This window comes from Hylobates moloch, unplaced genomic scaffold, assembly GCF_009828535.3.
Source record: "Hylobates moloch isolate HMO894 unplaced genomic scaffold, HMol_V3 SCAFFOLD_24, whole genome shotgun sequence".
NCBI lineage: Eukaryota > Metazoa > Chordata > Mammalia > Primates > Hylobatidae > Hylobates > Hylobates moloch.
In genome coordinates, this window is record NW_026652299.1 from 21,630,266 (window position 1) to 21,643,801 (window position 13,536).

At 35.3% G+C, this 13,536-nt stretch overlaps 1 protein-coding gene across 3 annotated transcripts in view; it reads left to right on the plus strand.

Moving 5' to 3' along the window:
• Positions 1-13,536, plus strand: part of DPP10 (dipeptidyl peptidase like 10) — a 712,528-nt gene that overhangs the window by 673,220 nt on the left and 25,772 nt on the right. For all 3 annotated transcript variants that reach the window (XM_032146023.2, XM_058434272.1, XM_032146025.2), the window contains 2 exons: positions 7,428-7,622; positions 8,306-8,360. In XM_032146023.2, the coding sequence (XP_032001914.1) occupies positions 7,428-7,622; positions 8,306-8,360 (250 nt within the window). The remainder of the gene's footprint in view (positions 1-7,427; positions 7,623-8,305; positions 8,361-13,536) is intronic.

Below are 13,536 nucleotides of genomic sequence, written 5' to 3' on the forward strand. Positions count from 1 at the left end.
ATTTGCAGCAACTGAAAGAAAAGATCATCAAAGCCGCTTCCCTTTCTACTTACTCACCCACACTGTTAGAAATTATCTCAAATGAAAATTGGCCAAAGGATAAGAATTAATGTAGTAAGACTTTGACAGCAAAGATGATTAGGAGATTGGACATTCCTTCTATTTTATTGAACAATTTCTGGCTAGGAGATGTCCCGGAGGTCCTTGTCTATTGGTTCTATTCTTATATTTTCATGTGCTGTCTAAGATGTTTATCCTGAGGTTAATTTTGTGTGGATAATGCTAACAGTCCATTTTTGAGTTTTAGAACTGGCTCATTAATATCCATGCTGTTCAGTGTTTCAACTTGTATAACAATAAGGCTTTCATTTTTTGGATTTGTACTATAGTACAAATAACTTCATTTAAACAACTGGACTCTGTTTTTTCTTCATTACTCTCGTGATGGTCATTATGCGGTTTTTGCATCAGGCTAAGGAGACAATCTGTGGCTTTCATTCAAGATAAAGAGCAAAATAGTATCAAATTCCCTTCAAGACAAGGAAGAGTGCCTTTGGCCGATAATAGTTGATCATGACATGAGGAAAACTATTTCATTAAAAATAGGAGAGAGAAAAAAGGGAGAAGTAGGAGGAAGGCTAGGGGGGAGATCCAAAAAATTATTCAATTTTATTAATGCAAAACACCCAAACTTGGAGATCAAGAAAAAAAATAACATTAAAACATCAAATATATGTTTTTTTAATTCTTTAAAAACACAAAAAATTCTGATTGAGGAAAAACATTAAATGCATTTTTCAGGTTTATCTGAAGTCACAGATAACAATATTAATGATGCTAAAATGTACTGAACAGACCCACATATGAATAAGTGAAAATACTTAAGAATTTTTTCTTTAAAATCAAACTATAACTGAGTTCAGAGGCACTCTGGATTTTAGCAGTTTAAAAGCAATCAGTGTTACTAATCTAACTATGAAGACGCTCATAAGATACCTTTAACATATGGATAATAAAATTGCAAAAGTGACAGACACTTGTTCAAGAGATACATGCTGAGCATCATATACATGTGTGAAAGGCACAATATTTCTTTTCCATTTGTATGGCTATGTAACTATAATTCAAGTCAGCAAATATTTAGTTATGTGACATAAAAACTATTAGAATAATAAAGAGATTTTTAAATTATGTGTATTTGTGCAAATAGACTAGAGGTCAAGAACACTTTGATGACATAAACCACCTTCCCTGAGAAATTATGTTCCTAAATAAGAGTGCAGGAATTATTGATGCAGAGTTGCATAGAAATAGCCAGATTTGGGTGGCTCAGCTTCTACAAGAGGAATGGAAGGTGAAAGGTCGAGTCCCAAAGTGTTGTCCAGAACTAGGTTAATAATATTGAACACCTATACCAAGGACCAGGCATTTTACGAAGCCACATATAGAATCTCATTTAATCCCTGCCGTAACTCTACTGGGTAGATGCTATTATCACCCTCTATACCAAATTAAAAGCAAACTTAGGCATAGGTGTCTAAAGCCACTGGACGTGGGCTCAACTCAGTTTGATTTGATCCCCATATCACCTGTACCTTTTCACAGTGACATGCTTACTTCTTTATAAAGTCTAGGTCATGAATGCAGGCAACTTTTCTAAAGGTTTGACAATGGACAAAGTCTGAGAATAAAAATAGATGAGTACAAGTGAGTTGGAGATTAGTACAGTTTGAAAATTTAATTTATGAACAGAATTTTTTATACATTATCAGGTAGCCTTCATCATAATCACTGCCAGAAAGAAAAATCTTAGAACTGGGAGATAGGGTCTTGGTAGCAGCATGAACAACCTTGATCGTATCAAATGCTTTCTGGGTTATGACTTATAAAAAAGGGAATTCAACCAAAAGCTACGCTGTAAATAAACTAGGGTGAGGAATTTGAAGATTATCTTAACAATATCCCTAATGGAAGAAGACAGGAATGTGGACAAGAAACAGTTCTCTGGTAGGAAAAAAAAATGTAATTCCTTACATGATGAAGTAAATACAGTGTATGAGAAAATTCATTCAGCCATTCTTCATGTAGGAAAATCCATCCATCTATGAGAAGAAATTTAAAAATAATAAAGAGATAAATAGGAGGAATTGGCCCAAGAGGCCCTTAGCCAATATGTGGATCGATGTGTACATACTGCTTGAAAGAGGGCAAACTTCATTATACTTTAGATATACATATGCTGCAACTAAATCATCATGGATTATAAATCTCCATAAAGTAAATTTTTAATTAAACCAAGGCAAATATTGTTTGAAGCTACTATCCTATGTTAATCTCATATTCTACCTGAAATGAATTGTCATGAAGAATAAAATGGAAGCACTGGTAGTTGATTATGCTTCAGCATATAAGGTAATATTATTCTTTGCTTGCTGTTTCCTTTTCCTTACCTTGATTTTTATTCTGTTCTTTACTCCTCCTTTCACATTCTTTTTAAATTCATAATACCTACAATTAAATTGCAACCCTTGGTTCTCAAGGATTCTAGCTCTCAAAGAGGTACTCATGCAACTGAGTGAACCTGTTGTAGGCCTAGAAAGAGTGATGAACTGAGATGACTATAAAGCAATTCTCTCTATGTCCCCTCTTTCCACTGCCCCAGTGGACACAGATAAGCAGCTGACAAATTCTGCCATGCTTTCAACTGGTCGTCAGAAGTCCTCTCATTAGAATAATATTCTTCCTTCCATTTATTATAACTAAAGCTTTACTGATAAGGATAAGAGCTTTCAAAAATGTACTTTTAATGGAGTGCGTTGTCTCAAGCCTGTAATCCCAGCACTTTGGGAGGCCGAGGCAGGCGGATCACGAGGTCAGGAGATCGAGACCATCCTGGCTAACATGGTGAAACCTCATCTCTACTAATAATACAAAAAATTAGCCAGGCATGGTGGCGGGAGCCTGCAGTCCCAGCTACTCGGGAGGCTGAGGCAGGAGAATTGCTGAACCCAGGAGGCGGAGCTGGCAGTGAGCCAAGATCCTGCCACTGCACTCCAGTCCGGGCGACAGAGCGAGACTCCATCTCAAAGAAAAAAAAAAAAAAATGTACTGCCTTGATAATTTGTGATCTTAACTATTTAACACCAAATATTACTTAACAATGAAAACAATAAATAAAAATAAAAAGAACGATTAATTGCTCAAGGTACCTCAGCAGATTGATAATGAAATCAATGACTAAAACCTTAGTCTTCTGAATATAAATTCAACCCTCTTTTTAGAATTTAATTGAAACACTTTGTGAACCCGATCAAACATGTAGTTTGAACAAATCTCTACACTTTAATCCAGTTTTGGTATAAATGATGTTTTGTTATGTCATAAAAAGGTGACTTGTTCTGTCATTTAAAAAATCTATTGAGTATTGTTTGTTTTATTCTATTTTTCTATATTTTATTAGATTGTGAACTCATCCATACAGACACATTCAGTGTTGAAGGTATAGAAATAGATAAGGATTCTGCCCTCAAAGACCTTAACTTCTAAGAAAAGTTTGCAGTCTTAATTTGATTCTGCTGCTTGTGTTAGGAAATAGACAAGTTTCATATTGCTATGACCTTTTCACTGCTTCAAACAGATGGAATTGTTCTTTTCACCGCAAATTTCAACAAAGTCATATGTCCCCACTCTCAACCTTGAAACATCCTTCTTACTGTGAATCCCCAAAGATTTCTGAGATAGAGATAAAAAAGCAAAATTGTGTAGAAGGAAAATGAGGGAGACACTCAGAAAGAAACAAAAATAACTAAATCAATTGGAGCTCAGCAATCTTGCACAGCCAATACACACATGAGTCGTGGTACCCATTTATTATAAGATAGATGATTTGTCTGTAGTACATTCTGTGTGGTTATCCCTAGCACCAAATATATTGCTATTCCTACCTTACTGAATAAGTACTCTTTGCTTAGCTTTATTTATAAGTCTAGTATTTTCTGCTCAACACTTTGTGAACAAGTAATGTCCCTCATTTTCCTGCACATGCCTGGTTTGTTCCTTATAATGTCAATGATTAGCATCATAATCCATGTTCTTCTAAGTGTATGTTGAAATAGATATGCCTATATTGTGCACCAAAGAAAAAGAAACAACACCCAATTAGATCACAGAAATGGGTTCAAAGTCTTTGGTTCTTAATGAATTGATACCACTTCGTGATCTAACATTTAAACCTTGAAAAGACTAGGTTAAACTTTAAAATGGCAATTAAGAGAAAAGAACAAAAGAGTGAAATTGTAGTTTTCTTCTATGAGTGTAGCAATAATGAGTAAAGGATTGTTTTAAAAAACGTGTAGCCATTTACTAATTGTGAGTTTGAAAACTGTGCCTTATTTTAAACCCTGTCTTAAAATAATTTATTTGCCTGCCATAAAATGTCTGACTTATTTACATTTTAACTAAACATAACTTAGTTGTGAACTTCTAAAATCGCTGTGAAAAAGGCAATGTGTCATATGTATATTGGAAAGTTATATCTTCTAAATAAACAAAACATCTTATGTTGCCTTAGCACTGCTGCCAGAGTTTAAAGGTGAACAATCCTGCCTTAAAAGTTAAGGACATTCTGGTGATCACTCCAAGGGTCTGTTGATTGCACTTTTTTTATATCCTTGTAAAGCTTTAGATTTCATTGGTCCGTCTAGAAAATGGGAGTACCTCTGACATAATAGCTCATATTACATAGCAATTATGCTTTATCCATAGATATTGTGCATTTAATTACTGTACAAGTAGCCAAAATTCTTTATATAGTTCTCCATTTTTAAGTGTAACTCAAAGAAATATGCTCAACATATGCAAAATTATCTTCAAGTAAAAGAATAAAAAACAGTTGTTATTGTCCTATAAATCTAATCATGGTTTTGCTCATTATACTTCATAAAGTATTTTCAAATGCCTTATGCCATTAATGCTTACAAAATGTCTTTGAGGAAAACACGGTAGTATTTGCCATCATTATAGACACAGACTGAGTCCTAGTGTTTCAGTTATTTTTGCCTATGTTCGTAGTAAAATTGAGATTCAGCCTTGGTATTTTTACTCAGCTTAGTATTCAAAGGTGAAGTTCATCTTTGGTACCTGTTCTTTGTGAATCAAAATATTTGCAATAAATCCACAAGCTTCAAAATACAGTGTCTTTACGTAAACTCAAGTCTTTTTAAGGCCTTTCCATTTTAAACTTCATCTAATTTCCCTGAAGAAGGTCTACTTCAACAAGCATTGGCTGTGTCCTATGCATACTAGAAATTATGCTAGGCATGATTCATGCTAGTTCTCAAATGTTAAACAAACTGTATCAGGATCAACTGGGCAACTGAAGACAAAACAAAAAACAACAACAAAAAAACCCAGCAATTCCAGGCTTACTTCTGAATGAAGATATTAGACTTCTAGGTTACAGCATGGGTATATGGGTAGTAACAAATTTCAAATTATCTGATCAAGAGCCAAGGTTGCATAAATTAAAATACATTTTAAAAGAAAATGTAAAAGAAAAGAAAAAATATCTAGGTGGCAAACACTGTGGAAAGACAAGGCATATTTAGATTTGAATCACTGAAGATCACATTAAATGAGTGATTTAGAAAAGAATGGAGGAGAGTTGTGATTCATTAATTTCTATGGCACAGTTTATTTACGGTGTTTATTTATAATACATCTCATAATCCACATAACAGAAAACTTACTCCCAAAAAGATTTACTAAATTTTGGAAATATGGAGTGCATGACATAATGGATCTTAAGTGCTTAGACCACAGAAGGCATTTATATTAGTTTGCTAGGACCACCATAACTGAATATCACTGACTGGATATCTTAAACAATGGAAATTAATTTTCTCACAGCTCTGAAGGTTAGAAGTCAAAGATCAATGTGCCAGCAGGATTGGTTATTTCTGAGCGCTCTCCTTGGGTTGCAGAAAACCACCCTGTTTGCATCCCTTCACATGGTAGTCCCACTGTACCTGTGTACCTCTCGGATCTTTTGTGTGTCCAAATTTCCTCTTCTTTAATGGGCACCAGTCAGATTGAATTACAGCCCACGTTTGTGGTTTCACTTTAACTTAGTTACCTTTTTAAAGGATCTATCTCCAAATATAGTCACAATCCAAGCAACTGGGTGTTAGGGATTCAACATATAAATTTTGGAGAGCACAATTCAGCACCTAACAGCTTTTAATAAATTTTAGTTGCTCTGTGTTTTGTCTGATTCTCTACTTACTTCTTTATGTAACTTACTGGTTCCACAAAACCTCTGTATCTGCTCAGTTTCATTTGTTGCTGAGAACTTATTTGCTGTAGTAAATCTAATAACCTAAAACTTGTTATTGGAGATGGTTTGTGTATTGGGGCTTCTAGATAAACATTTACATAAAGAGGAAGGCAGGAGAGTTTGGTGTTTTTAACCTTGAAGAGTGAGTGGGGTGGGAATTTCTCACAGGTTGGCCAACTAACAATGGAGATCTTTTCAGGGTTGGATGTTTAAATGGTCTTCAAATCTATCACGTGCACAACTGCCTGTTGGAACTATACCTAGGTATGGATCTAGATACTCCATGTGATTGTTTCAGAGTCTGATTTTTTACTTTTTCTGTATTCTAGAAAATAAACTAATAAATATTTTAAGCTGACATTTTAAAATTGTACCTTCTTTTCCCTCTGGAAAGAACATTCATGCTTTATTATTCGTGTGTCTTTCTTTCCTTCGAACTTTCAAATTTTTCGAACATATATATCTATGCTTCTTCTTGCTGTCCACTTTAGTGATAAAAAAAAGAATTTTTCTCACTGCTTGTTCAAATTTTCTTCAGTGAGAATTCCACCACAAAAACAAACAAATGAACAGAACAATTCAGGAAATACTAATGCAGTTTTTTTTTTTAAGTTTAACATTATGTGTGGTTGTACATTTCCTGTTAAATTATTATCAACTTTTCATAATTGGTGCTGCCCTTCAGCCCTTGGAAGCCATTTGCAAGACATTTCTAAAACACTCTGGAAGAAATCCGATAAAGATAGACCTGTCTACCAACTTGACATTCATTCTTTAGAAATGCCTTTGGGAAAGTACCATTCATTTTATTCATTTTTCCCCATTGAGAAATGAGCTAAACTAATTTCTACTGCAATGTTAAGTCATACTTTCATTTCATTCGGGGAACTTTTCAATTACAGTTTTACGAAGGAAAATACAATTTTACAAAGGAAAATTGTAATTTTACCTTCAGGTTTATTATCAAGAATTAACAGAAATTTTAATAGCCAGCACAGTTCTTTCCCATTACTTAACTTGTGCGTATGAAAGCTAAAATTTCTACCAGATTTTCAATTGCTCTTGTTTTGGTCCAATATGTTGGTATTTGCAGGGATGAAGAACCAGGAGGCCAGTTGGTTACAGATAAGTTCCATATTGACTGGGATTCCGTACTCATTGACATGGATAATGTCATTGTAGCAAGATTTGATGGCAGAGGAAGTGGATTCCAGGGTCTGAAAATTTTGCAGGAGATTCATCGAAGATTAGGTTCAGTAGAAGTAAAGGACCAAATAACAGCTGTGAAGTAAGTGGGTGCACATTTTTCTTCTCTGTTTTCAATAATGACAGAGTCTAGGTATATGACATGTAATATTACTAACCCTGACTCAAGGCTTCTGTTTTAGTGATCGAGCAATTTTGTAAGTTAATCATAAAGCCTATTTCATTTTTTTCAAGTACCTGTCACCCTTAGTGCTATAATAAAAGAATTCTCATATTTCCCCTCTGGAATTAAAATTTACTTTGGATTTATGAAAGTTGGATACATTTTAATGATACCACTATATTATTTGTTTACAGTAATCCACAATGTCTGTTGTATCCTCAGTTAATCACAATTCTTGAAGTTTCACAGATACCATTATCACACTGGCATGAATGTGTGACCTAAGAAAGTTAGTGGGTTCTTTATAATAGCACACAGAAACCAGATATGATATTGTTCAAATGTAGATGTTGATTCAGTAGGCCTGGAATGGGGCCCAGGCTTCTGCATTTATAACAAGCTTTCAGGTGATACCAAACTACTAGGCCATCACTTTGAGTAGCAAGATTTTGGAGTATATGACCCTTATACATGAATAGAGCTGTAGTTAGTAAAGCATTTCTAGTCATTAGCTATTGTTTTGTATGTATGCATGCCAACTATATATTTGTATATTCATTTAACTCACAAAGATATAACTATTGTTTTTGTTTTCATTGCAGATTTTTGCTGAAACTGCCTTACATTGACTCCAAAAGATTAAGCATTTTTGGAAAGGTAAATAGTAGAAATGCTGGATCTATCTTTCTGTGTATATCTGTGTTATGTAATATCCTATTACACATTCACAGGAGGCCAGCTGGTTACAGATAAGTTCCATATTGACTGGGATTCATACTTATTAACATGGAAAACCTCACTGTAGCAAGATTTGATAGCAGAGGAAGTGGATTCCAGAGTCTGAAATGTATATATATAATACATGTATATATACATACATATATGTATTGCTTGTACGTATACATATGTAATTACATGCTTCATTATATTATGATTCCTCTGCATTATCCTTTAAAAATATAATAGCATAATTAGTATTATATACAGTCAGTCACTTGTCAATTCAGTTATTGGGCAGTTAGTTGGCACCTGGTGTTAGAAGTAGAGAAACAACAGGACAAAAAGGGGGTTTGTTTTCATGAAGCTTGTGTTCCAGAGAGGGGAAACAGTAAAGAGGTAAATGAAAAACACAGTTTCATATAGTAATAAGCTTCATAAAGAAAACAAAGAAAAACTGATACATAAAAGGTAACTGCAGAAGTGGCCAGTGTCATTAGATTGAGTGGTCAATTTAGGACTCTCTGATGAGGTTATATTTAAACCTATACCTAAATAACAAATGGAAGCTGGTCAAATAAATCTCTTGAAGCAGAATATTCTCCACAGAAAAAAAACTAGCAAGTATCGCAATCTTAGGAAAACAGACACAGGCTTAGAAACTAGGAAATGACCAGTGTGCATAATTACATCAGCTGTGCTCTCTGTACGGTATTTACTTATTGCAGCAACTGTTATGTCAGATTCAACATTATTTTGACAGTGGGAAAATAGACCTCATATAGATACTTACTGAGTTTGTTTTTATTTTTGTTTTTTGTTTTGTTTTTTTGAGACGGAGTCTCACTCTGTTGCCAGGCTGGAGTGTAATGACGCGATCTGGGCTCACTGCAACCTCCACCTCCCGGGTTCCCCGGGTTCAAGCGATTCTCCTGCCTCAGCCTCCTGAGTAGCTGGGACTACAAGCAAGTACCACCATGCCCAGCTAATTTTTGTATTTTCAGTAGAGACGGGGTTTCAGCATGTTGGCCAGATGGTCTCGATCTCTTGACCTCTTGATCCACCCGCCTCAGCCTCCCAAAGTGCTGGGATTACAGGTGTGAGCCACCGTACCCAGCCTACTGGGCTTGTTTTTAACACATCAGTGGACAATATATTATAAAGGTAAAAAGGCCGGGCGCGGTACCTCACGCCTGTAATCTCAGCACTTTGGGAGGCCGAGGCAGGCTAATCACGAGGTCAGGAGATCAAGACCATCCTGGCTAACACAGTGAAACCCCATCTCTACTAAAACTACAAAAAATTAGCCGGGCGTGGTGGTGGGCGCCTGTAGTCCCAACTACTCGGGAGGCTGAGGTAGGAGAATGGTGTGAACCCGAGAGGCGGAGCTTGCAGTGAGCCGAGATCGCACCACTGCACTCCAGCCTCGGTGACAGAGCGAGACTCCGTCTCAAAAATAAAATAAAATAAAAAGATGAAAGGAAAAGGGAGACCTTGAACTATTTTAGTTTAGAAATAAAGCAAATTATTGGTGTTCATGGATTTAAACATATGATATTTTCTACTATTCATAAGTAACCTAGAGATCCATGACATAAAATAACTGGTAACTTTAATTGGGGTGTAAATTTTAGTGGTACACACTGATAGGTGGGTGTATCAAAAACCACTTAACAAATGAGTAAAATACAAATCAGTGCAAATCACGACCATCCTCTCTCCACTTCAAACATCTGCAGTGTACCATGCCTTTGCAGTATTCTACTCTTGTTGTCAGCAATATTCAACAGGTAAGTAAAAATATTTTCTGAGCATTGCTCCTCCAACATAACACAAACAAGTAAATAACTGAAAGTGCATCCCTAGTAGTAAAGAATAGTTTTTCGTTTTTTTTTGGTTTTTTTTTGTTTGTTTGTTTTAAAGGAAAACATCTAAGAAAGTGATCATCCCAAAGAAATGGAAACCCTAGATATATTAAAAAGTGAAATGAAACCCTGTCTCAGACTGCAGCACTGTTAAGCCTTAGGGACAGTGTGCTAGGTGAAGATAGCCAGCCACAGAAGGACAAATACTATATAATTCTACTTATTACATGAGGTGTCTAGAGTGGTTGAGTTCATGAAAAAAAAAGAGTGAAATGGCGGTTGCCAGGGTTTGAGGGGAGAGGAAAAAGGGAAGTTGTTTTTTAATGGATATATAATAATGACAAGAATGTAAACTAGTAAAGTAAAAAACAAAGATAAATAGAAAACAACCAAGCCAGAAAATACAGTTCATTGAACAGAAAGAGAGGGATGGAGGGGAGACAAAAAGGGACAGCAAGAGCAGTAAAGGAAGAACGTGAGAGCAAGGTGCTCTCATTTAGTGATGAGCCATTTTATGAGCCCATCAGTTTCTTATTAGAGTTCTTGGACTTTTTGTCTAGTTTCATATTTGCAAGATGAAAAAGTCCTGGAAATGTGTTTCACAGAAACAAACATATATCTGACACTATGAAACTGTGTGTTTAAAAGTAGTTAATAGAGTAAATTTTATGTTACATGTTTTTCCCACATACAAAAATGTACATGCAGTAGGGAACATTTTACTCCTCAAAAGTCCTGATATATGTAATAATTTACAAATGGCTTAGGGCCTATGTATTTCAATGCTCTACTTACTGTACACATAAATAAGCATAAAGGACCAAATAAGCTTTTACAAACATTCATGGAAATTTAGAGAAGATTCAAAGGGTTGTAAAATGCCTCATGGAAAACGGCAACATGAGCTGAGTGGTGATCAGCAGGTAGAGGGGAAGGAAAAGAGTCTCGTGCAAATGCACAGTGTCAGTGAGGGGAGCATGTGTGGAGAACATGAAATGAAGTAGTTGACTGTTATTAGAAGAATGATAGGCAATAAGAATGAGAGGAAGACTGGGCAAAGACGATAGGGGATCTTCCATGGCCACTGAGAAATTAGAAGCTGAGCCTATAAACCATGGAAAAATAACACTCTAGGCTTCACATTTAGAAGTTCAAAATCTTTTTCCCCAAATCATCATTGTATACTTGATGTGCCTCAGAGCAAATGACTCTGGAAAACTAAAAGAGTGACATAGGATACAAACAAGTGAAAATATGAATGACTTCATCTTAAATGGAAAAAATATTCCAGGTCAATCAAACAAATATGCATATCTGTGACTGAGTTATAAATCAAAAGTTGACTTTCTCAGCATGTAAAAAACACTGTTTATCCTAAGATTCAGTAGACCTTGTGATTCTTTTTTCTTGAAATGCACTGATTTCAGGTTCAAATTAGGTTATGCTAAACTCATAAAATGGGTTGGAAAACAATGTTCTTGCTATAGTGATTGCTTGGAAAAGTTTGTTTAAAATTGGAACTAGACTATAAAGACATTTGGAGCCATTGCTTTCTGTGTGGGATTAAAAATTTAATTAGTTTTTAAATTTATGTAACCAATAAAAGACTATTAAGATTTTGTTTCATTTCTTCTGGAGTCACCTTTAGTACTTTGAAAAGAATATTTTTTCACTTCATATAACTTTTCAAGAATACATACAAACAGTAATATATAATATCCTCTTATTATATGTTTAATCATTTCACTTGTGGCAGTAATGTCCCATTTTGATTTCTATTATGACTTACTAGTGCCTTCTTGCTTTTGCTAGGGCACTCTCTTGCTCTCATTTGCACTCACGTTCTTCCTTTATTGCTCTTGCTCTGCCTTTTTGTCTCTCCTCCATCCCTCTATTTTTTTTTTTTTCAGTGAACTGTATTTTCTGGCTGGTTGTTCTCTAGTTATCTTTGTTTTTTACTTTACTAGTTTACCTTCTTGCCATTATTATTTTTCTTCTACTTTTTATGTCCATTTTATTCATCAATTATTAAGTTGAATGTCTAGCTTATAAATTTTTCATTCTTTCTTTCAAATATAAGCATTTAGGCCGGGTTTGGTGGCTCACACCTGTAATCCCAGCAGTTTGGGAGGCTGAGGCAGGTGGATCGCCTGAGGTCGGGAGTTCGAGACCAGCCTGACCAACATGGAGAAACCCCCACTCTACTAAAAATACAAAAATTAGCCGGGCATGGTGGCACATGCCTCCCAGATACTTGGGAGGCTGAGGCAGGAGAATCGCTCAAACCCGAGAGGCAGAGATTTTGGTGAGGCGAGATTGGGCCATTGTACTCCAGCCTGGGCAATAAGAGCCAAACTCTGTCTCAAAACAAAACAAAACAGAAACAAATATAAGCATTTAAATTAAAAATCTCTTTGAGATGCTCTCTTAGGTATTTTTCACTAGTACAGATATAGAGTACTTTTATTAACATATGTGTAAATATCTCTTTATTTGTCAGGATAAGTCTATGTCTTCTGAACTTATTATTTTCATGTCAAATTGAATGAAATCATGTTTGGTACTTTTCTGTAACTTACTGACTATAATTGAACTGTGGCCAAAGAACTGATCAAGAAACAAAAATATTTTGAAAGATCAATTGATTTATGAGTTAGGAAGGGAATAATTTTTTATCTTTATCAATTATTTAATTTTGTGTAATTAATTTTTTTGTTTTACTTGATGCTGATAAGCCATTTTATGAGCCCATCGGTTTCTTATTAGAGTTCTAGGAATTTTTGTTTAGTGAATTGATTTTTTTTCCTTTATTTTTTTTTTATTTCAACAGAGGTTTGGGGACTAGGTGGTGTTTACTTACATGAATAAGTTCTTTAGTGGTGATTTCTGAGATTTAGGTACACCCATCAGCAGAGAAGTGTATATTGTATCCAATGTGTAGTCTTTCATCCCTTACCCACCTCTCACTTTTTCCCTCCAAGTCCCCAAAGTCCATTGCATCATTCTTGTGCCTTTGCATCCTCATAGCTTAGCTTCCACTTATGAGTGAGAATATACTATGGTTTTCCATTCCTGAGTTACTTCACTTAGAATAATGGTCTCCAATTCCATCCAGGTTGATGCGAATGCCATTGTTTCATTCCCTTTTATGGCTGAGTAGTATTCCATGGTGTGTGTGTGTGTGTGTATATCTCACAATTTCTTTATCCACTTGTTGATTGATGGGCATGTGGGCTAGTTCCATATTTTTT